This window comes from Neolamprologus multifasciatus, chromosome 13 (genome assembly GCF_963576455.1).
Source record: "Neolamprologus multifasciatus chromosome 13, fNeoMul1.2, whole genome shotgun sequence".
NCBI classification, from domain to species: domain Eukaryota; kingdom Metazoa; phylum Chordata; class Actinopteri; order Cichliformes; family Cichlidae; genus Neolamprologus; species Neolamprologus multifasciatus.
This window is the reverse complement of record NC_140451.1, coordinates 24,933,403-24,955,394: the sequence shown is the minus strand read 5'-3', so window position 1 is coordinate 24,955,394 and position 21,992 is coordinate 24,933,403. Positions and strand designations below refer to the sequence as shown.

The following is a 21,992-nucleotide window of genomic DNA, read 5'->3' as shown; positions in this document are numbered from 1 at the left end:
TGTGTGGAATTTGCATGTTCACCCTGTGTCTCCATGGGCTCTCTCCACGCAATGTGACAAAGTGTTATTGTACACAGTAAATCCATGAAAGTATTCATTATGTTGCATAAATGTTTTAGAAAGAAAAGACAAAAAATCAGGTTAAGTATTATGCTTACTACTATACTACTACATTCAACATACTGTATATGGAAAACACAGTACTGTGCAATATGCAGTCCATACAATTTCAGTTTATTGCATGCTACTTCCGTACACTTTTGCAAGTTCAGGAATAAGTGCCAAAAAGCAGTCTGGGGCCTTTTGCACCTCCTGGAGGGAGATATTTTTGTCAGCCAAATGTAAGGGCTGCATGATGTCCATGTAAGGGAACAGTTACTGCTCTAGTGCATGCAAGGTTTTCAGAAGTTGTGGGGAGGGGAAAAGATGGCTTTCAAGTGTTAACAAATCTACTGTTACCAGCAAAGCTGTGAAGATGATGTGTTATACAATAATTCAGGCAATACTGTATGTTAAAGCAGATCAGCAGAAAAAAGACTGCTGTACTGTAATAAGTATACTTATTATTATACTTATTATTAAGTGCTGGATTATCAGATTGTACAGAAACTGCCCCCTCCTTTTGGGGCAAGAAAGTTAATACAGTGCAGTTCATGATCCTTTTAAAAGTTAAGTAAGCAATAGAGTTTCTGGGAAGCGTGACAGGGAACTCTGGGTTCCCATCATCCTTGTTCTTCCTTCAGGGACAGCAGTGCAATCATGAGAGTTCTGTGCTTGCATACCTGTCTCAGCAGGGTCCACCTGGCTCGTGCGACATCAGTATTTGTACAGGTCCCTGACCGGGAGGCACGGGAATCAGCTGCGCGAGTGTCTTCGTGAATATTTTTCCCCAAAGGTGACGCCGGCTCGGTCCTTTCCGCAGCACCAGAAGAGTCCCTGTCCATTTTATCTTCGTACTTCTGGTAGTAGATAAATCCGTAAGTACTTGTTTAAATCCTGTTTATGCAGCTGTCACAGTTACAACGGTGCGGTAATACAAAAAAATAAGGCTTTTTTTCTATAGCGATGCAGAAATGATCACATACACCGCTTCACTGTCATCACCTGTTACACCCACAAAGGATGCATGCTACTTCCGTACACTTTTGCAAGTCCAGGCATGTTAAACGATCGCGCTCGATTTCACAATTATAACTGAGGGCTGCTCACAAACGGATTTGATTAGTTTTGCCTGGCATTGCTCGCTACGTCATCAAGCGGGTATTCGTTTAGGAAATCGTACATGTGCCTGAAAATGTTCTCGCTGGCTGTTGTGCGTAGCTGAAAAATTAACGTAGAAGAAAGCAGCGAGGATTATACGGCAATTAAAAAGCCCTAACTGTCGCAAATGTGACCAACTGTACCTGATAGTAACCGTTAGCTAATTAAAATCACGCAAACGTCGCTGTCACCTGTTCATTTGATCTCATTAACGGTTAAACATTTGTCATGGCGTGTATATCGCCTTTGTTTTTCTTATCTGCTCGTGTTCCGATGCAATTTCGGGTAAAATTCTGGGAGCTAACCGCTTGTAAACGGAAAACATGGCTCTCCTGGTCCCTTCAGCGTTGTTGCTCGTCGGTAAGGAGTTCATTCAACGTTAAAGATGCTGTTTTTACTTACCTTTGGCTTGGTGCAGGATTACACGCTGGTATCCCGTCTCGCTGATAACGCTAACTCATTCATTATTGAAAACCGTGTCTTTCTGCCGGGTTGACAAAACTAGTCTTGTAAGGAGACACAGATAAGGGCATAGTGCTGAAATTGACACTCTGAATCTAGCTCACTGTGCTGGCAAACGCCTCCTATGTGTTTTGTTATGCATGTGTTTATACAAGAGTACTATACAAATATGTCCAAAACTCTTCTATCCAAATGGTTCGCATTTTAAAATAACTTTAGATTCAAATTGGATCATTTATGAACGCAGCCATTTATTTATAAAAGCCTTTCCTACATTGCCATCACTATCATTGTTTTAAATAGGAATTAGCCTATTGGTTTGACAAGACAAATATAAAGTCATATGGGACTATTTTGTCTACTGTCAGCTGCTCCCTTTAGGTGTCACCACAGTGGCCTCCATCTCACCCTATCCCTGTCACACCAGCCCTCTGCATGTCCTTCTTCTCTACATCCAGGAATCGTCTCTTTTCCCCTTGCCTGTCAGCTCCATATTCATCATCCTTTTTACCACTATATTTACTGTCTCTCCTCTGCACATTTCCAAACCATCCCAGCCTTGACTTTGTCTCCAAACTGCTCAATCTGAGCTGTTCCTCAGATGTACTCATTACTAATCTTGTTAATCCTGGTCATTCCCAGTGGAAATCTTATCATCTTCAGCTCTGCCTCCTTTCCTTTTGCTAGTACCACCCTCTCCAAACCATGCATCATAGTAGATCTTGCTACCATCTACTAAACCTTCTCTTTCACTCTTGCTGCGATCCTTCAGTCACAAATCACCCTTGATATATCGTGCTCACCCACTCCACCACACCTTCACTTTTTCCTTCACCTATCTTTGCGTGTGGACTGTTTTTCATTTTGGATGGATTACCCCAAGTGTTTAAACTCATCTACCTTCACTCATCTTCTCTTCAGTGTTACACCTGTCTCTTTCTCACTCAGATACATGTATTCTGTCTTGTTTCTGCTGACCTCTTCTCCCCAAAGGATACCCCCACCTCTCCAGGCTCTCATCTACCTGCTTCAATACAGCCAATCACACTGGGGAATTTATAAACTCGAGAATGTGATCATAATAGATCTTAATTTTGAGTGTTTCTGCACAAAGTGTTTTAATTACACCTCTAAAATGATTTTTTTTGTAAATTTGGATTATATTTTCTTTCAAACAGAAGCATTAAGTAATCAAGGATGAAAAAACACTGGTGACATCATTATAATTTGTGGTTTATCAAAGTATATGTAGCCAGTCATGTTCAAATAAAAGCAGTATACTTTAACAGTGATTCACTCAAATTTAGCATAAGCTTTATAATATTTTTTTCTAATATTATTCAAATTAGGATAATTAGTTTTGTAACAAATAGCAGACCAAAATTACTGAAAGAAATCTAAATATCTGTTTAAAAGTCAGGGGGGGGGTTTTGCATACAATTGAAAACTGTAACTAATGACGTCATAGCATCTAATTTTTTTTAATAAATTCCATCATTGATTAAAAAAAATCAGTATAGGTTTGATAAACACAATTAGAGCAATAAACATATCTTCTGGTGTTTTGCTCAATTCAGAGTTAAACAGTCACGTTTCCTGAAACTTAAGTTTTATCATTGAACACTTTTCATGTCACCTCCTTGTTAATCCTTAGAATTACACAAAAACAGACATTGTTAGGCAGCCAGGTTATCTAACAATGACTTGCTGAACATAGCGCTTGTATGTTTAGCTATTGCTCACACTATAAGTACAGTAGTGCTTTGCTTACTCAAAAAGACTGTGACACTTCAATAAATAGGTGGAGGAATATTGCAGTAATGTTTGAAGCTGTTTCATTTTAGGATACTTCATTATCATCATCTGACCATCTAAGCTCCGGACTCGAGAAGTACAGGAACTTACAGAAGTATTTCAGGAGGAGATTAAAGGATGCATACCACAGGTTCTCCAATATACCCGATTACTCAGTGGTGAGGATGCCCTTTTGTTTTGGATTTGTCTATTTTATAATGATTTTGAATATTATCATAGTGGGACTGATGGACAACAATTAGAATTGCAAATTTGTTTAATATAATGATCATAAATATGACTTGTTTGCCTCCCTGATGCATGTTGACAGCAATTGAGTTTTTATATCATGAAAATAATTATTTGGTAGCCTCAAATTATGTTAATCTTACAGCTGTTGTTATTTATCTTGTCAAAGGTCTCTGGACATCACCATTTATATTTCACTGAAGAAGATGGGATATACAGAATGGACAAGAAACAGAGTAAGCAGCAAACATGATGAGGGTCTTTAAACCGCTCATGTTAGCAGTTCTGAAAGCCTAAAGTTTAGCAGCAGAAGACTATTTTCTCAACAGGGATTTTTTTTGTACTATATCCCTGTTACTGCATGTGCAACTTTTTATGCAGTCCATCATTAGAAATCTTTCCAACTTATTTCTTCTGTTTTTAGGTCACCTGGAGCCAGAGCAGGTGTTAAATCTAAGGCAAATCTCTGGAGAGTTGGAGAAGACGGGACTTGAAAATAATAAGAGAAAGCAAAGATTTCAGTGGACGGTCCAGAGAATCCGTCTATCCCCACGGGAAAGGCATCTTGCAGCGTCGCTAAAATGTACTCACACGGAAGAGCTGAGGTAAATCAAACAAGACATTTTAAACTACTGTACTTACTGAATTAGAAAGAGGGTGTTAATTTTGTGATGAATCAGGTGTGTGGTCGTGAGGCTTGAAAGGAGAAGATTCCTACCTTTGGAGCCCCAACATGTGACACTAACCCTGGAGAAAGTCTTTAGCTTTGGTAAATTTTTTCACAATAAAAATTCATTTAAGTTGTGTTACAGGTAAGAGCACTGATGTAAAACTTAAATGACTGCATATTATTGTGTGCATGTGTGAAGAGTGGGCCACAGATGAGATACTATTTTACTCGACTCTGGAAGGTCTACGTTCCAGCGCAGTGTTTCGTCTGGATCTCACCTCCAGTGGAAGCAGGATAACCTCTGTTTTTGAGGAAATGCAGCCTGAGTAAGTGTAAGCGAGGCAGCATGTAAGCTGCGTCTACTCCCACACCATCTCTAATTGACCTGCTGACATCTCCCCAGTGTGTTTGTGGAGGTTGCCCTGACCAGAGACCGACAGATCCTGACCATCAACTGTAACAGCAGGACAAGTTCAGAGGTGCTGCTAAGTGATATAGCAACATCAAATTTAGATCCATTTGTGGTTCAGCCACGCCAGCTCAATCTCCTATACCACGTGGAGCACTGGAGAAGTCGGCTTATTATACTGGCAAATACAGGGCTTGGACAAGAATATCAGGTATATTCTGTCCCTTGTGTGTGTGTATATATATGTATATATATATATATATATATATATATATATATATTTATTTTTATTTATTTATTTATATATAGTATTTTTAGATTTTACATGAGTGATTGCCCATCATTACCAAGGAAACCTGGATAAGTGTTTGGTCCTATAGTGACAATATAGGGAATAATGCAGACAAAAATACACATATACAAATACATAATGACTAGCAGAACTTACCACGTATAATTCAGACTCAGGCATGAATGCAGTGTACTCTGTAACTACAGGAGTATACCTGCTTTTACCTGCTGTTCACTTTCTCTTCAAATGCACATGGAAAACAAAATGTCAGAAGTTAAAATGGTTTAAAAAGGTTTCTGTTTTTTGACATGCTATAATTTTCCTTATGTTCTGTTTCAATTGGTCTCTATTCACAACTTGCTCTTTTAACTTACCAGTGGTATTTTATAGAGTGCTACATTTAATATCCAGCTAACACATTGATTTTCAGTGAAGGAGATTCATCTTTCCGTTTAATTTCCAGGTGGTTCAGGCTCCTGTCTCAGAGCCATCAATGGATTCCTGGGTCTCTTTGTTTGCGCCTGAACCTGGCACTACAATTAAAGACATGGACGTGGTTGGAGACCATTGTGTGTTGGTTGCAAGAACGCCAGTTAGTGAACTAGCTCTCATTGTGGTCCCTCTTATCCACCCCAAGAATCCATACATAGTACAGGTAATTATTACACAGTTTCTTGCATACTTATGTGCTTGTTAGCGTTTGAGACTTTAACCACCTTTTGGTTGTTCTTAGTCTTTACTTTCTGTAATTTTATGGGTTTGTGGTTTAGTGTTATTAATATATTCTCAAAGCTTTTTATTTCTACACTCATGCTAAAGCTTCCATCCTGGGCTTGTGCCATTAAAACCAAGAAACCAGGCTTGGCTGACCAACAAAATATGCTAGAATTCCTGATATCGTCTCCAGTCCATCCGCCGGTTCCATACTGTCTACACCCTGAGAATGGGCTCCTTTTATCAGGCACTGGAGATGGATCCTCCCCAGAGAACCAAGCTGATTATATCACTACGCGCTTGGAGGCCTGCAGCCAAGTGAGGAAACTTGAAATATAATTTGCACAAATAATAAGACAATGTCAGCAGGGCTCTAAGCATTTAGCATTTATCACCATACAGAGAAGGGTATTTTGTGCTTCTTCATACATCATCACCTAACACAGAGGCGTATAATTGTAACAAATTTTATAGACTTATTTCTAGATAATTTACCATTAATTCCTTTAGTCTGAAAGCGCATCTCTGTGTGTTTTTGTAGGACGGTACCTTTGTGCCTGTGACATTGTTTCATACAGTACCTGTGGAGCATTTGAGACAGGCACCGCTGCTGGTCCATGTCTATGGTGCTTATGGCAGAGATCTTAACATGGAGTTCTACCCAGAGAAAAAAGTGATGCTGGAGCAGGGCTGGGCTCTGGCCTACTGCCATGTCAGGTATAATGTCACTTCTCTAGGAAGCTAACCAAACCCTGTTGGCTCAAAAAGTTATTTACTGATGAGAGACATGCTTTATATCAGCGGTCCCCAACCTTTTTTGCGCCACGGACCGGTTTATGCCCGACAATATTTTCACGGACCGGCCTTTAAGGTGTCGCGGATAAATACAACAAAATAAAACTAGTACCGGTACCGAAAAAAAGAAAATTTATTCATAACACACGTGAAAAGACCCAGGAAAACCGAGTAAACGATAAATCGATAACAAAATAACGCTCCAAACAGATAAAAACCCTGAAAACTATACATTTCACACCTGTGCCTCAACTCTCACGGCCCGGTACCAAACGACTAATTGACCGGTAACTGTCCGAGGCCCGGGGGTTGGGGACCGCTGCTTTATATGACCAAAACCTTTACCTACGTTGTTTTAGGGAAATGACAGACAAGTCATTGTCGTCATAGGGGGCAAGTGAAATATGTAATTCAAACTTTGTGCTCCCCATGAGTTGAAGTAACTTGTTCTTTGCTTTTACACTCTGTAGAGGTGGAGGGGAGCGTGGCCTTTCTTGGCACAGACAAGCCTGCGTGGGAGGGAAGCGGAGAGGAGTTGAGGACCTCCAAGCCTGTCTCCATCACCTTTTCTCCTTAGGAGTCTCCTCTCCTTCTCTCACCGCTCTTACAGCCTGCAGTGCTGGGGCTGTGCCAGTGGGAGCTCTGTGCAACAGACACCCACTATTGATGCGGGCTGTCACCCTGCAGGTAAGAAATTAAATCGTTGGAGGTTTTGTGCTTAAACCCTGAACCATACAACATTGTTGTTAAATTTACCAAAATGATGAATATTCTTGACTGAGTCTTTCTATAGTTACTTGTAGTAAAAATGTGAGCTAAACACTTCCAAAACCACACCTTTTCCTGTTTTCAGGCTCCGTTTTTGGATGTGTTAGGGACTATGGAGGATCACAGCCTGCCTTTAACTTTAGAGGATAGAGATGAATGGGGGGACCCAGTGGGAAACCCAGAACACAGACATATCATCACCTCCTACTGTCCCCTTCACAACATCACTCCTCAGGTATGGAGAGGAAAACAGAATATAAAAATAAAATGCAGCTGTATTTTTCTTAACTGGCTTAACAGAAAATAGTTTGTTTGTGTTACCACTTGATGTAATGTTTTGCTTTATACATTTGTTTGAAACACGTATGTGCAAATGCAATCACCTCAATCATAGTTGAATGCTGATCAAATGCATTGACGGATGCTTTGAGCAGGTAAGAAACTGCAGGTGAGTCCCAACCTTTCTGGGACTCAGTCTTACCTGTAGGTGGACCAGGTTGGTGTATTTGATTTCAAATTTCCAATGCAATAAAAATTGTCCTGTACCTAATGCGAGGTAACTGACATCTATTTCAGCCAAAGCTGAAACCCAGTTTTAAATTCTCCTGGCTAACATTTTGGTCCAGAGCCATTATTCAAAACAGCTCTAGTTCAATTAGTGCTTTTCAGACAGTTTTTGAAAACAACTAATGACATCTATTATAGGATGTTTGGTTTAATTCCATGAAAAACTGTAGGGACACATTGAGGGCCACTGATAATTAATACCTTTGGTAAACATCATAATGTAAACTACAGTATGTAATTTAAAATGCGTGTGTGTGTCTGTGTTTGTGTGATACAGCATTACCCATCGATGCTGCTGACAGCCTACAGTGGTGACAACATGGTTCCTCTGGCAGGCGTCCTTAAATACACTGAACAACTAAAGAAAGCCGTTCATACACACTCCAGCATGAAGCCAAAGTCGGGTACTCAAGTCATTTCTCCAAGTCTGCAGCCATGCATATTATTGTGTGTTTGAGTACCTCATTCTATGGTGGTTTGAATTTGTCTTTGTGTGCATCTCAGCATACATTGTCCTCGTCCTTTTAGGAGTAATTTCTGCATGATCAGAGGTTTTAATAGCATAGGGTCATCCCCCAATAGCAGTTTCAGTGTGCATGTTGGGAGAGGTAGCAGTAGCAGATGCATGGCTATCTGTCAGGGGAAGTGCTAACAGCATTTAAGTTGATGACCAAAATGTTGCATAGGTCACCTTGTAGTAAAGCTTGCCTCTGTGTATACATGTGTTTTGTGTGTGTGTGTCTGTGAGTGTGCGTATGCGTATGCGTGTGTCAGCTAATTGCTCTAATTTCCCCCTGACAGGCTCTTTCTCCCTCTCACTTATAATCTCCCTTCACCACGTTGGTGGTACTCCTTATTTACACCCCTCTCTCTCGCACTGCCTCCTCTGCTCCTGTTTCAAATGCACACATTATCTCTCTCCGTTACTCTCGCTCACTTTTCTGTTGTTCACACATACACCAGGCAGCTTAAGTGTCTGTGTGTGTGTGTGTGTATATGTCTCCCTAATCTGTCTCTCTCTGTTCTCCGGAGTCTTTGATAAAGTGCTGATGGCATAGACACATCCAGGCGGGTGGGCAGGCCCATTAGCATGGTAAAGAGATAGTGTATCAGAGCAAGAGATTAGACGCCACAGACTGGGAGCTGTCAAGGTCAAGACCGCACTTGTGAAACAGTCCATACCACAGAGACAGGGAGGGGAGGCAGGGGGATATCAGATGGGAGGATAAATGAGTGAAAGCAAAGACAGAAGACTGAAAAAGATGATTTGGGGGGGAAATGGGCAGAGAAGGGGAGCAGAGAAAAGAACATTTTAAAGAAAATGTTAATTTTAAGTATTGTCTTCTGCCCATACTTGGCTCTTGAATCTCTTTGTGTACGTTTAATTTTAGAGTGTAAACCAGCACCAAACATAGCTCTGAATATCCAACCTGGAGCAAATCACCTTGGAACAGAAGACTTTGAGCTAATGCTGGAAGAGGTAAATTAATTTTCCTGAAGCTAAAACCTTCTTGAAAAGATCAATGTTTTTATTTTGCAGTCTTTTTAAGGACAAATTGATCTGAAAATTGGACACAAATATTTTCTGGTATGAGACATTTTTACTTGCTGAAAATTATGAGTTCTTAATGTCCCATCAGAATGCACACCAACACTGAGACATGAAATATTAGTAAGCACAGAGCAAGCGCTTGATTGCAATATACTATCTGTCTCACAGCTTTAAAATTAAGGTACAAAGTCAGTTAAATCCTTTTACCTGTAGATGTGATTTTATTTATTACAACTGCATCATGACGTCATGTACGTGTGTGATAAACCGCCAAATCTGAGAAAGCCGTTTTAATATATAATCTATAATTTGCCTTATGAATGTAAAAGTTTGAGTTTAACACTTGGATGGGTGATGACAGATACATACTGTTTGTTTGGTTTTTTTTCCATAACAAAGGAAGCCCTCAAGCTTGCATTTCTGTACATGGAGCTAGGCCTGGACCCTCCTCGGCCTCCACGCAAGCGGAGAAGATAGCGAGGCTATGAAGAAGCAGTCGGGCATGAAAAACAGAGCATCTTCCATTACAGCAACTAGACAAACTGGTGCCCAAATCTAATAATAATAACAGCAATTACACTTTCAAAGATAAGAAATCACTACCGTGTAGAGGAAACACCAGAGAAAGATCTTAATGCTTTGATTGTTTCTGTAATACAGCAGTTATTGGATACTCATCTCCATTTTTACTAGCATTTATAAAGTATGCCTATGGTCTCCAAATAGCAAGCCTTCTCAGAGATGTAGCACTCTTTAGGATGGTTGGGATTAAACCGAGTGTTGGTGGAGTACTGAATCACCAAACCCTCTCCTACTTCTGTCTGGATGCGAGACTTCGGAAACACTTTGCCATCATTGGCCATGTTGGTGCTTATCAGCACCTTCAACTCGTCTGGCAGCTCACGAACAGAGGAGAGATCTGTGACAGCTGATTCTTTACCAAAGTTAACCACTATGAGGAAAGCTCGCTTAAGTCCATCAAGCTCTCTGATGTAAGAGAAGACATTGGCATCAGCGTGGACGTAGCAGAACCATCCACGGTTAAGGGGGAGCTCTGATTGACGCAGGGTGTTCAGGAAGCGGTACTGAGCCAGAACAGAACCATCATCTTTCATCTGGGCCTGGGAATAAAGGAATGGGAGGAGGACAGATGAACCATAGAAAGATACACATAAGTAAACGATCTTTCTTCAAAGTTGAACATTAGAAAAACAGATCTATACCTCCACGTTGACCGTTTTATAATCGGGGTGTAGTGGCAACCAGGTGAGATTTGTTTTCTCATTAAAACCTGCGTTCATGCCAGCATTCCACTGCAATGGAGAACGCTGAGGGTCTCGACTGGCACTCTGCAGTGAAAGCAAAGGAATCATTTTGGTATATTTGCTCATGTATACCGTCGGCAGTGTATTAGATACAACAAGACTGCAAAAATGTCCTTTAAAGTAAAGACATTTATGTTGTTATGTTTATTTATTGTTATTAATAAAATGGCATTAAACTGGTTATTTTTAAGGACCTCTCACAGAGATGTGTGACAGTGAGGGTTTAAAGGTTTCTTCAGTGTGTGCACAGTGCTGACTGTATTGTATTTGCCGGCTGGGTCTTGTATCTGACTTGCTGTCACGTTAATGTTCTCCATGCCGATCTCCTCGCCGTAGTAGGTGGTGGCTGTGCCCGGAAGGGTCAGCAGCAGCATGTTGATGGCACGAACATAGAGTTGACCAGCACTGGAAGAAATCCGAGTCCTGTCATGGTTTCCAACCTGATAACAGTGTAGGTAAGACAAAAACAAGACAAAGGGTTGATTAAGAAATTAGGAAGCAAGGAGGTGGGCTGAAACATATTTGTTTTCTTAATATGTGTTAGGTGCTAAAGTCTGAAGATGCACATAAAGTAAAAAGGCTATTCTTTTGAGCCTAATCAATAATAATTACAGAAAATAAACATGCTTAATTTACTTTTACTCAGCTACTAATTATTTAGCTTTACAGGAGTGTTTTTGTATTGACAAATTTAATTTCATTGCCTAGTGTTTGTCAAACTATCACTGCACAGGGGTTGATGATTAACAAATACATAAACCGACCTGTGGTTTGAAAGATATGACAACACAAGTGTGAGAAGCATGATCTCAGTCTACGAAGGATGACTCGACAGTTCATTCTTATGAATGCTGCCGACACATTCGTTAATCTGATGATTTCGGCATGTTATGTGCCACAGTATGCCGGACATGACGCTACTGATCCTGTGGTTTTTACAATTGTAAAAAGCGAGGAAATAAATATATAAATATGAGTTTAAGAACTCACCACCCAGTTGGGCCATTTTCCTTTGGGCATGTTGCCCATCCAGAGGTGGACCAGATGCTTAGCCCATACTCCACTGGTGTTTTGGGGTAGATCCAGCAGGTAAAAGTTAAAGGGGAAGTCACCTTCCTTTTCCAGCCTGCTGCCATAGTACATCATGGTCTTGTACACCTCTTCATAATCGTATGACTCTATTACCATGAATCTGCAGCACAGGAGGAATTTATTTAGCATGTGATATGACACAGAAACCACGATGACTTGTGTCAGGATATCGTCTATTAGCTGATTTTGTTTATCTTACTCTAAAATACCAGTGTGTCCTTATTTGAAATAATTTTAAAAATCTGGGCTTAATTCCTTATTCTAGATTTCAAGTTGCTTTTATTAGCATATTTAATGAAATCGTTTGGTTTGAACATTAGTGCATTGTATAAGCAAAAGGTCTTTAAAATTAAGGATGATTGTGACATGATAATTACAGGTAGTAATAATTAAGTAGGCGAGTGCATTACAAGTTTATCTTTTCTGCCATAGTAATATTGAATGCACTTAATCACTTTCCTACCTGTATCTGCCAGGCTCTTGACTGTAGATGTCCATCTGTGCTCTAAACTCCCTCAGTATGTCGTGCAAGCCCACCTGACTGGTGGTGTGGTCACTGTGAAGATCCCACTCTGTAGTTACTAACTCCTGGGTAGAAATATGTATAAGGTTATGTAGTGATTATGCAATTTTAGTATAGCTTAGCTGCTTTCAGGCTGTGTGCTGGAGTTAGAGTTTGTATTTTCTTTGCTGAGTGAGAAACTGTGGATTAAGAAAGTTTCTGCTAATTCTTCAGATTTGTTATTTTTGTAACTGTCCAAATAAAATGGGCGAGAAAGGCAAAGGAAGAAAAAACATCTTGTTAAGTTCTAATTATGGAGGCGCTGAGGAAATCTGACTCACTGGACAACTATTGGTGTTACCAGAGTGTAAAGCATTGGGTTTACAGATTTAAGGGAATGAGCCATAGACTTGCGCAGAGACAGTGATGTCACAGTTCTAAAATTACACCTAATGTGCATGTCTTTTTGTGAAAGATAATCTCAAGCCATTAAGCTGGCCTAATAACAGGCAAGTGGACCATTCAGCCAACAGCAACCACAGCATAAACCACTAAAGCAATAATGTAGAGACAGATGGTTTCTGATTCATATTTAGCTGAATCACGACTGAGGATGTGATAGAATTCTTAACACGCCTATAAACTTTTACATATCTTTCTCAATTGCAGAATTGTAGTTCCAGTGGTTTGTCAAAATGCATTACTGTTTCTAAGATGGCAAAGAGTTAGTGTTGTTTTGTTTAAAGATTACCTCGTGGTTAAACATGATCAGACTGTAAAAATGTAACCTAACTGCAAATCTGTGGGTATAAATTCTCAGTCATCAGTGAGTAAAAGAGTCCCAGTGTTATGGTTTTACCCTGCAGTCGTAAGTAAACTCCAATGACTTGCTAATCCACCAAAATATGCTCCTTTGCTTCTAATCTTTCCTCTGTGAGAAATATCTTCAGCCTCATTGACCTTAATTCAGCATGTATCACGAACCCTTTGAGTTTCACAAACAGTGTTTTCTTCACATGATTATGAAGCTGACATTTCCGCTAGAGATAAATAATCAGTGATACATCATAAACAGTGTGAACAGTCCCACTCAGCTTTTGATTATTTTTGTTCTACTAGCAACAAGGGAAAGTGCTTCTTCAGTAAAGCCGCTTTTATGGATCAGATCGTTAAATTTTGGACTCTGACATGTCAGATATTACATAAGTCAATAAAATCAAATTATGCCTGCATAACTCTAAGTTGCAGCTTGGATTCTTAGAACTGTTAAGTTCATCCTCCACCTTTATCTGAGCAACGATGCACAGTTCTTGTCATTTAACCCCAAATTTGTTGAGCATTTTCCTTTTTCAACTTACTGCAGAACAAAGAACCTTATAGATGAAGTAGATATTTATAATGGATTGCATTTATATAGCGCTTTTCTCGGCTGCCATATCGCACCATATGGCAACACCAGTAGGCGGTAGGTAAAGTGTCTTGCCCAAGGACACAATGACCAGGACAGAGAGAGCTTGGGGGATCGAAAGGGCAACCTTCCGGTTACAGATGAGCTTCCCAACCCCCTGAACCACATTTAAAGTTTTTCACTATAAAATGCTTTTTGCCTGTCGAAGTTTTTATTGGCATAACAGATATCATCTATCAGTTTCACATCAAAAGCTATTTATCTTAGGTTATAAAGTTATATCACATGTTGATGAAGTGCCAGTGAGTAAACACGTGTGATTGCTTTAGCCAAAACGTGGCTCTGGTTTTCCTTTTTCCACCGTGGTGGCTGTTGGGCAAAATGAGCCCAGACTTAGGGGTAAATTGTACCAAAACAAATGCATAATCTTAAAATTGATTTTGCATCATAACAACTCCCAACTTAAAAATGCTTGAAAGTCCTAGCGCTTTTATGTCAGAGGAAAATGGCCCGACTGCTTTGAGCGGATATGAATCACAACAGTGACTCAAAAAAACATCATCACAAATAAGGTGTGCATAAGAGCGTCTCTGAATACCTAAAAACTTGAACCATGAAGCAGATGAGCTACAGCAGCAGAAGACCACACTGGTTGTCAATCCTATAAACTGAGGTTACAATTCACATGAAAGCATGGATCTATCATGACTTTTATCAAAGGTTCAGGCTAGTGGTGGTGGTGTAGTGTTGTTGGAGATATGTTTTCTGAGTGTTATTTCTGTCTATCTCAGTATGACCTCAGTGTGCCCATCTATTGATTTTAGCTGAACTCAACAAAACCAATGAGGTTAGATGTGTAGTTTAACACTCACGGGTGGTTTGTTTGGATCAACCTGTGGTTCATCCCTCATGTGTGGAGCCTCCAGCATGTGCTTCACTGCATCCATCCTGAAGCCATCCACTCCCTTCTCCAGCCAGAAATGAATAATATCCTAAAATTGAGGGGGGGGAAATGTATATAGAGCAATTAAACTAGCATCTACATTATGTGTGAAAAGGCTGCAGAAAGATAAAATCATTCAACTATAGCAAAGACAGTTGAGTAGAAATAATGTTTATTGCTTCTGTTGTACTTTGCGCTGTGTGCAGCCACAATTAAAAACAGGTTAACTGGTACAAGTTAATGTATAATCAGTGTGTCACACATTGCTGTTAAAGGTGGACAAAATGATAATACAGTGAAAGACAGAACAGACGAAGAAAACACAATTTTAGCACATGCATCACTGAATGTATATTAAGAAATGAGTCGGTAGCTGAGCTTTTGTGTGTCTGTGTGTGTGTCACTGCATGTTCCAGTAATCTTACAATCATCTCTTTGATGACATCTGGGTTTCTGAAGTTCAGGTCTGGTTGCTCTTTGAGAAACTGGTGGAGGTAGCATTGCCCTCTAACTTCATCGTATGTCCATGAGGAGTTCCCAAAGATACTCACCTGAGTGCGAGATGGGAAACAAATCTGATCTAAATTCCAGTACATTGCACCTTTTTAGTACTATAAACTTGGTGAAGGTTCTTGAAAATGTGCAGAAGACAAAATTATAGACCAGGTAGAAAATAACAGTACAAGCACCAACCCAGTTATTAGGCTTCGGTCCGTCTGGTTTGCAGTCAGTCCAGACGTAATAATCCTCATAGTGAGGATCTCTAGTCCGGCTCAAGTTGAACCAGCGGTGTAGATTACTGGTATGATTGGGAATAAAATCCATGATCAGCTTCAAACCTGGTGGAGATGGAGACAGGTATTTGTGTGTCAGACATGCAGCCTGCTATAAAAAACAATCTTACCCCCCAAAACCACCTTCTAGCTTCACATTTTCACATAAACAAGGGTATTTAAAGTGCACACCTTTGCTGTGCATTGCTCCAAGGAGGTCCTCAAAGTCCTTCATGGTTCCAAAGAGTGGATCAATATCACGGAAGTCCTCCACATCATACCCAAAGTCTTTCATGGGAGAACGGTAGAAAGGGCTGATCCAAATTGACTTGATGTTAAGGTATTCAAAGTGGTCCAGCCTCTCCATGATGCCTGTCAGACGGGAGATACAGGATCTACTAACCACTCTGTGCTGAAATTCAGAGTCCTAATAAACTGAAGGACTATGGATAGGAAAAGATAATACTGTATTGCATTAGTAAATTTTTATAGGAAATAATGCAATATAGTGAGAGCAGCTGTCATTTCCCTCTAAAAAGCATCTGCATATTTAATATTATAAATGAGCCATTGAAAACAACGAGATGCAGTTTTACCATTCCCTTTGTATACTTTACTAATGGTTAAATAAAGTTAATAATTTACTCTTGTATAAGTGACCAAATATAAGAAATTGATAAGATCAGCTGTTAGGTTGACAGAGTAAAAAATCTACCAGGATACGGTGTATACTTTGGCAAATTTTTGTAAATCCACAATCTCAGAAAGGGTTGCTACATTGTTTTTTTTTTAAAAATGAAGCCTGAAAAGTTCATAGGAGGCTTTATCTGGGGAAAAAAAAATCACAGCGATTTTGCAGGATTTCAATAGTAGGCTACTCAAATCTATAAGAGTATATGGGGAAGTATTTATAATATGGCCTAAAGGTGTTAAAGGTACAGTAGTTTGAAATGCACATTAAAATATGGGAACGCTCTAAGTGACTCAAAGGTGTAACAGTATGTGCCTTCCACTGTTGGAAGCGGAGCGTCATTGGTGTCGTCCATAAAAACACCTGTTTTAATGAAAATCTTCGAATAGTCGTTATCGGAGCTTGCAGCAGTGCTTTGGGTGTCTTACCTTTGAGGTCTCCCACCCCATCCCCGTCGGAGTCTTTGAAGGACCGAGGGTAAATCTGGTACACCGGGGAGGCCTGCCACCAGCTCAGGCACTTCGGAGAAAGCGCGATCACCGCGATGGTGAGCGCTACCAGAGCCAGGGTGCAGCACACCGTTAGCCAGAACAGGATCTCTCGGGGAACTCGGTACCGGGCCTTAGAGGAGTACAGCACCAGCACCTCCTTAGGCATCCCGGCGTACGGTTTGATCTGGGTGTACTCATTTCGCGCGTCTGAGAGCCGCTTCACGCCGATGGAGTCCCGCTTCTCCTCGCTGTCGGAGACGCTAATGTTGTCCCTCGCTGCTGGCCCGTCTCCGTCTGCATCCTTATAACCCGGGTTTCTGGTGCACTCCCCGAGCTCCACGCTGTCGGAGTCGTTTCTATAACTCATGTTGTTTGTTAAAACGAACCGTGTCGGGTTGTGTAGCTCGCCTCAAGAACAATGAGTGACTCGGAGAGCGCAGATTAAATATCTGACTACAATCAGAGGGTACATGGTGTAGAGCCTGTCTCTGACACACCTGTGGAATGTGGGAAAGTGGAGAGTTGATGGGACTGGTTACAGATTACAGCGTTTGTATGTTTTTTGAGTACACAGTATTAACTACGACTGAGACATCAGTTACTTCGAAACCTTCCAAACCAAACAAAAGCACCAAGGCGCAAGATGCCTTTTAATATTGTAGGCGATAAAGATGCACCTGAACTAAATGTGTTTCCTATTATGGGATTTGTGAACTTTAACACCAACATTAAAATACAGAAGATATTTCAAAACCCCAAGAGCTACTCCATTTCTTTAATTTTTAGAAAACGCATCACAACGTGTTGATTAACATTTCCTTTCACAGCTCACAGATCCTAAACTGAAAAAATATACATAAAATACAACCTAAATCAAGGGTGTCCAACTTAAAGTTCTGGGGCCAAAATTGGACAGACACAGTCTCCAATCTGGCCCATAGGATGCCTTTGGAAAATGTGTTGGAGGGCATACATTTTTAGACTTTAACTGTGTTTTTGTAAATTTTACAGCTTTTCCTGCTGATCAATAACTTCTGTCACAGTCATTCGTACTACAATAAAGTGTTTTTAATTGTGTATCCATTACTTAATGACAGAAGTACAGTATTCCTGTTTGTTTGTTTTTTACCATCTTTAGAAATTTCTGCAAACTAAATAGAAAAATTTGCTGTCAATTAACAAAAACGTCATTGTTTATAAATACGGGACGTAAAGAACTTGATCTGTCTTTATTTTTTACACATTTATGTAGAAATATGTACTGCTGAAATTGCACTTATATTATCTCAGGGATTAAATGTATACTTAAACTTCTTAACGCTGGCAGAAAGGGGAGTTTCACTCATCTGACTTTGTTCTAACAAATCCTAAAGTGTATATTTGGTGTGATCACTTTTATTTTTAACACAGCCTCTTCTTAAAGAACGTTTCAACATTTCTTCTTTGGATGTTGGCTGCCTTTTGTAGTGTTCCTTATCAAGATGATCCCACATTGTTTCAGTAATGTTGAGGTCCAGCCTCTGGTGAGGCCAATCCATGGCTGATAGTGTCACATTATTTTCCTTACCCAGGTATGCTTTAACTGTACTAGCAGTGTGTTTTTGGTGACCTCTATCCCCTGATCCCTCCATACAGATTAAAGATCAAACTGAAAATCTTTGGAACTGGTCTCAGTTCCTACAAGTTAATGAACTGTTGTTGAGAGAAGAAGGGATGCTAAAAATGTCTAAAAATTTCAGGGACTTTTTTTCAATGCTACATTTTTTCACTTTAAATATTTGATGTTTTCTATTTTCCCTTGTGAAGAAAATACATGGGTTTAAGATTTACAAATGATAGAATTCCTTTTTAATTTGCACTTTACAGTATCACAGATTTCTAGGAATTGATCTTGTATTATTCTTGCCACTGATTTACCATCTTGTGATTTATGATAAATTACAAAAAAAGAACCCTTGACACATTTGTGTGCCTGTGTCAGTCTTTCAATCTTAATGTTAGAGTTACTGTTCTCTTTTCTGACCTATATGGTAACTTATTCTTGTACAGAACTTCTACTTGTATATAAAGAGTGACCAGAAACACATGTCTATGCTAAAAAGCCCACAGGGAATGCAAACCTTCAACCCGGCCCAAAAATAACTGACAGGTTCAGGAGACCAAATGCTTGTAAAATTCTCTTTACTCAACAGAACGTTAAATCATAGCAACAAGTCAGGGTCAAATTATCCAGGCATTGCCAAACTTTCAAAAACTCCTTTATCTTATGTCTTCCCACATAAGTTCTGACATTATATTCCACAATCAGAATAATGATCAAGTATATACTTTCTTTAATTTTTTTTTTTTTAAACAAAGGAAGCCAAGGTAGCTTGTTCTGCCATTAAATGACCGATGAGGAGAGAATGTGAACCTGCAGTGCTGCTTGTATTCAGTCCATGCAGTGGAATCAGTGTGACTAATGAAGAATTACATTCAGAAAAATAAATGTTTCTCTGTCCTTCCCTCCCTTAAATTCTCTCCAAGCCCAGTGTCTGATATAGCTTAAACAAAAACCTTAACTGAAGACCATGTTCAGTGTGGTAAAAGCTTGCACAATGTTAAAAAGTATGTGAATCTGAGATATGACAACGTTCACAATCGGAATGATGGGAAACATGCGGTTTGGGGGTTTTAAAGTAAGGGAAATCTCATTTGTATGTTAAGTACCTAAAAGTGAATTAATATCCTCATTTGTGCTCCAGTTCATCTACAGGTTGTTCCTCTATCACTGCCTTTCCACTCCAACATTGTGTTCCACCACACTGAACATTGTCCACATTATCACCCACCCGCCCACCCAGTGCATATCACACGCAAATTACACTCCTTCCTCAATCACAAAACATGCACCAATAGGAGATACCACCCCTCCCACTCCCTCCACCACAAAGAAAAGTTATACCATTGCATTAAAACAACTGTAACTGCAAAAGAACTACACATTCAAGTACCTATTTGTCATATGGCACCAAGAGCAAGTGTACCACAATAACATTAACCAGCCAGCAATCTCTGTTAGGTCTATTCTCTTCCAATACTGCCACTTCAGAAAGCACATTACATTTGCCATTAAATGATTGAATATATATACCTGTATATTACAGGTTTGTATTTATAGCATATTTTAACCCCATCTAAATACTACACACACACACAGACAATGCATGTGTGTGCACACTGTAAAAGACTTGAGTTTTTTTCCTGACAAATATCCATCTCTAAAGCTTCCATCAATTTTTTAGTGCTTAGGTTAACACAAAAGACTCCTGGTAAACTCAAACCCAACTTAAATCAGCAACTGCCCTGTGCCTTCAAGGTAAAGTCAATGAAGGTGGTTGTGGGGAAAGAGGGGAAGAAAGAAAAAGAACACCAAATCAGTGACTGCGAATTTAACTCTCAGTGTAGAACCCCTTCTCCTCTGCCTACAGTGTCCCTCCTTCAACTTCATACAGTGAATAGCCGAAACCAAAGTCTCCCAATATGTTGTAAAAGGTATGTTTCAGGTTCCTCGTGTTGTTTTCTTTATCCATTTGTAACACGACCACAGCAATAGTAATTAAAAAAAAAAAAAGTATACCAAAAAAAAAAGCATATTTTTAAGTAAATAAATGTTTACAATCTAAACCCAAAAAAAAGGTATTTTTGTTTTTTCTTCTTTTTTTAATATATATATACACACAGGATATCAGAGAGATAGAAAAAGGCAAGCTGTAGCATGAGCAGGATTGTGTGTGCGCATGTGTTAAGGATGAGGGGGCGGTGGAATTCCTTTACCCCAAACCCTGTCTTTGGAACACTGCTGTGTGGGAACGGTGCGTGCAGCATCATGGGTTGGGCTATTGGGTAGGGGTGTTTCCCCCTCCCTTCTTTTTTTTTTTCTTCCAGATTAGGCCGCAATGAATACCATGGCTGGGAATTTAAGGGACAACAAACAAATCAAAATATTTCTGTCTATATAGATATCTCTCTCTATATATTTTTTATATTTATGAATTTCATATACAGTTTCTATCTTTCTATAATATCTTCAACAACAGCAGGCTCAAAAGCTTATGATTCTGGCATTGTCTGCAAATGCAAAATGAGAGCTGAGTCTCTTCTGCCTCATGAAGCAGCAGAGAAACTGAAGTTAAAACAACAAAAAATTTAAAAAAATAAGGCAGACAGAAGGGAAGAGTGACAAAACAAGTGACAATATCCTGAAAGAGATGAGCAGACAGAAAGTAAGCAGACATGCAAGAAGTTTAATGTAGTTGCAGCTGGGCAAACCAGTCCACGTCCCATTTAAGTCTGGACATAATATCCAGGAGTCAAACTGGGATTTGGTGCCAGAAAGTCTCTCACGTAAGTGCTCCCCTTATCGTCAGGTGTGGATTCTCAGGCTTTCAGACCCCGAAGGTCTTTGGATAGTGATTCATTTAGTTATTTTTATTACATTTCTGTGAGTTCTGTAAGGTGATCTCCAGTGAGCCATGTCCATTAATAAGTGAAGAGTTGGCTCCTGTTTGTGTACCAGTAATGCCCAGATCCTGAACTGGACAGTGTAGCTTAAGGTGTGTAGTTGAGTTGCAGGCTTGTGTGGTCGATCAACTCCCCGTCAGATGCAAGAAAAAAGTTCACACTTCCAAACAAATAATGCCACAAACCACTTTAAGCCTTCTCAGTGTTTACAATGAATCCACAAGTGGTTGGTTTTGGTCGTGGCTGGCTGGCAAGTTATGAGGTCCTCCCTTCTCTCTCTGGTCTAAGCAAGGCACCACAGAACCCTAAAAGATTCAGACCTGTGACCTCTGTCTCTGCAAATCCACAAAATAAAAGAAAACAAGGGGCAAGAGAAACTGTGCTTGTTGGCCTCTCCTCCTCGCTGTGTTTATATTGTAGATGTAGTTCTGGAGTCGGAACGTGAACGCAGTGTCGCCCCCCCCCCCCAATAGTTTGTCTATTAAAAAAAAAAAAAAAAAAAAAAAAGGAACAAAAACACTTTTGCAGTCCTCCACATTAGGTGTTTTTAAAACCAAGATTTCAGCTTCAGTTATTCTTAGTGTGGGGGGGGAAATGAATTACAGAAAAAATTAAAAGGTGACAATGAATGTAATCTCATGTGGAATAGTGGTCCTGTATTTTCGATCAGGCAGTTGTGCTGGACAGCTACCAGTGGTACTCCAATTCCGCTCCACTCTGCAAAAGGAAAGG

The 21,992-nt window shown here is 39.8% G+C and overlaps 4 protein-coding genes across 6 annotated transcripts in view; 1 reads left to right on the top strand and 3 right to left on the bottom strand.

Moving 5' to 3' along the window:
* camkmt (calmodulin-lysine N-methyltransferase) overlaps window positions 1-944 on the bottom strand; it is a 106,728-nt gene extending 105,784 nt beyond the window's left edge. The window contains exon 1 of the mRNA XM_085183598.1: window positions 783-944. Within this exon, the coding sequence (XP_085039724.1) occupies window positions 783-944 (162 nt within the window). The remainder of the gene's footprint in view (window positions 1-782) is intronic.
* prepl (prolyl endopeptidase like) lies at window positions 862-20,145 on the top strand. 2 transcript variants are annotated; one of them, XM_085183587.1, is made up of 15 exons: window positions 862-977; window positions 3,567-3,695; window positions 3,935-4,001; window positions 4,190-4,370; window positions 4,446-4,534; window positions 4,635-4,761; window positions 4,839-5,055; window positions 5,600-5,791; window positions 5,956-6,168; window positions 6,392-6,567; window positions 7,116-7,332; window positions 7,499-7,648; window positions 8,258-8,384; window positions 9,372-9,460; window positions 9,932-20,145. In XM_085183587.1, exons 3-15 carry the CDS (start codon window positions 3,986-3,988, stop codon window positions 10,007-10,009), a joined length of 1,872 nt encoding a protein of 623 aa, XP_085039713.1. In that variant the 5' UTR covers window positions 862-977; window positions 3,567-3,695; window positions 3,935-3,985; the 3' UTR covers window positions 10,010-20,145. The 2 variants fall into 2 exon arrangements, with proteins under 2 accessions (XP_085039713.1, XP_085039712.1); XM_085183586.1 differs by lacking the exon at window positions 862-977 and adding an exon at window positions 1,283-1,620.
* slc3a1 (solute carrier family 3 member 1) lies at window positions 9,904-17,124 on the bottom strand. The gene is made up of 10 exons (XM_085183588.1): window positions 16,695-17,124; window positions 15,768-15,947; window positions 15,496-15,641; window positions 15,228-15,353; window positions 14,732-14,851; window positions 12,413-12,537; window positions 11,848-12,049; window positions 11,115-11,297; window positions 10,756-10,881; window positions 9,904-10,653 (listed from the first exon to the last, which is right to left on the bottom strand). The coding sequence occupies exons 1-10, from the start codon at window positions 17,122-17,124 to the stop codon at window positions 10,222-10,224; spliced, it is 2,070 nt and encodes a 689-aa protein (XP_085039714.1). The 3' UTR covers window positions 9,904-10,221.
* The window catches only part of ppm1ba (protein phosphatase, Mg2+/Mn2+ dependent, 1Ba), a 19,573-nt gene continuing 16,502 nt past the window's right edge, over window positions 18,922-21,992 (bottom strand). For both annotated transcript variants that reach the window (XM_085183595.1, XM_085183594.1), the window contains one exon: window positions 18,922-21,977. In XM_085183595.1, coding sequence (XP_085039721.1) covers window position 21,977 — 1 coding nt within the window. In that variant the 3' untranslated portion in view covers window positions 18,922-21,976. The remainder of the gene's footprint in view (window positions 21,978-21,992) is intronic.